General features: G+C 60.8%; 1 protein-coding gene across 1 annotated transcript in view; it reads left to right on the forward strand.

Moving 5' to 3' along the window:
* thoc6 (THO complex 6) overlaps window positions 1-1656 on the forward strand; it is a gene marked incomplete at its 5' end in the record, with an annotated part of 6104 nt that overhangs the window by 3422 nt on the left and 1026 nt on the right. Inside the window, 2 exons of the mRNA XM_048621106.1 lie at window positions 946-1056; window positions 1451-1579. Coding sequence (XP_048477063.1) covers window positions 946-1056; window positions 1451-1579 — 240 coding nt within the window. The remainder of the gene's footprint in view (window positions 1-945; window positions 1057-1450; window positions 1580-1656) is intronic.

Below are 1656 nucleotides of genomic sequence, written 5' to 3' on the forward strand. Positions count from 1 at the left end.
GACAGAGCTGGGAGTGTATCTCTGCCCTGCACGTTGGGCCTGGGGGGGATCTCAGACAGAGCTGGGAGTGTATCTCTGCCCTGCACGTTGGGCCTGGGGGGGATCTCAGACAGAGCTGGGAGTGTATCTCTGCCCTGCACGTTGGGCCTGGGGGGGATCTCAGACAGAGCTGGGAGTGTATCTCTGCCCTGCACGTTGGGCCTGGGGGGGATCTCAGACAGAGCTGGGAGTGTATCTCTGCCCTGCACGTTGGGCCTGGGGGGATCTCAGACAGAGCTGGGAGTGTATCTCTCCCCTGCACGTTGGGTCTGGGGGGATCTCGGACAGAGCTGGGAGTGTATCTCTCCCCTGCACACTGGGCCCCTGTTTCTTGCGGGTGGGAGCAGAGGAGTGGTGCCTGGGCACTGTGCTCCTTTCTTCCTCTTCCAGCTGGTGTCTTTCTCTGAGAATCGTCTGCATTACAATTTTGTAATACTCACCTCTTAATTGTGTCTCCCCCTTCCCTGCCCCTAAACCCCCTCTCTCTGTGTCACACTGTCTTCATTGTCCTCCCTCTCACTCTTTTTCCATCTCTCCTCCTCGTACACCTTCTTCTTTCACATGGTCTCTTTCTCTCCCCCTCTCTCTTTTGCTGTGTGTCCCTCTCTCTCGCTCTCCCTCCCTCCCTCCCTCTCTCTCTTGCTCTCCCTCCCTCCCTCTCTCGCTCTCTCTCTCGCTCTCTCTCTCGCTCTCTCTCTCGCTCTCTCTCTCGCTCTCTTGCTCTCTCGCTCTCTCTCCCTCCCTCCCTCTCTCTCTCTCGCTCTCTCTCTCTCGCTCTCCCTCCCGCCCTCTCTCTCTCGCTGTCCCTCTATATCGCTGTGTGTCTCTCTCTCCCTCTCTCCTGCTGTTGCTCCCTGCCTGCACCACCCCACCCCGTCTCTGTCTCTGTCTCTGCCCATCTCGGAGGTGTGTGGTGGAGGTCCTGCCCTCTCCCTCTGGCACCTGCGCTCCGTCACACCGACCACGGTGTACCCTCTCCAGGGCAGCCAGCTCCAGGCGATGTTCTACCAGGACCTGGTATGTACCCGCTGCCAGGGTGGGGTTGGGGGATGGTGGGGGTGGCGGGGGAGACGGGGACCGCCGGAGAAACCCAGCCAGGCCATTCCACCCTCCTGTTTGCTCCTGGATTGGTCAAGATCCGTTGTCGGCCTCCCTCGCGATCTCCTGTCCATTCCCCTCCTCCCTCGCCGCCTTCAAAGCTCTCTCGATTGTATTCAGCAAGCCTCCCCGCCCCGTGCTCTCTGAGGGAGGGACAGGATCCCACAGACACCGACACGAGCCCGCGACGCCCTGGGGAATCGGATCGCTCAATGGGATCCATGTCCCGGGTCTCCCAGATCCCTTTGCACTGGGAGGCTGAGGGACGGGGAGCGGTCGTGGTGGCTGACCTCTGACCCTCCCTTGACCGCAGATCCTGACCGCGGGAGACGGGCCAGTTATCAGTCACTGTCAGGTCAGCGGGGATGTGAAGACGGAGGTTCCTTGCACGCCTGCTTCGGTCTACTCCCTTCGCATCAACGAACGTTCCCAGGAGCACAAGGTACACGGGGGTGGGGGGGAGGCGAAAGGAAAGGGCGGTGTCTCTATGGTAGTCTAGTCCCAGAGCTGGAGGGAAAG

Source organism: Rhincodon typus, unplaced genomic scaffold, assembly GCF_021869965.1.
Source record: "Rhincodon typus isolate 14 unplaced genomic scaffold, sRhiTyp1.1 hic_rhity00000054, whole genome shotgun sequence".
NCBI lineage: Eukaryota > Metazoa > Chordata > Chondrichthyes > Orectolobiformes > Rhincodontidae > Rhincodon > Rhincodon typus.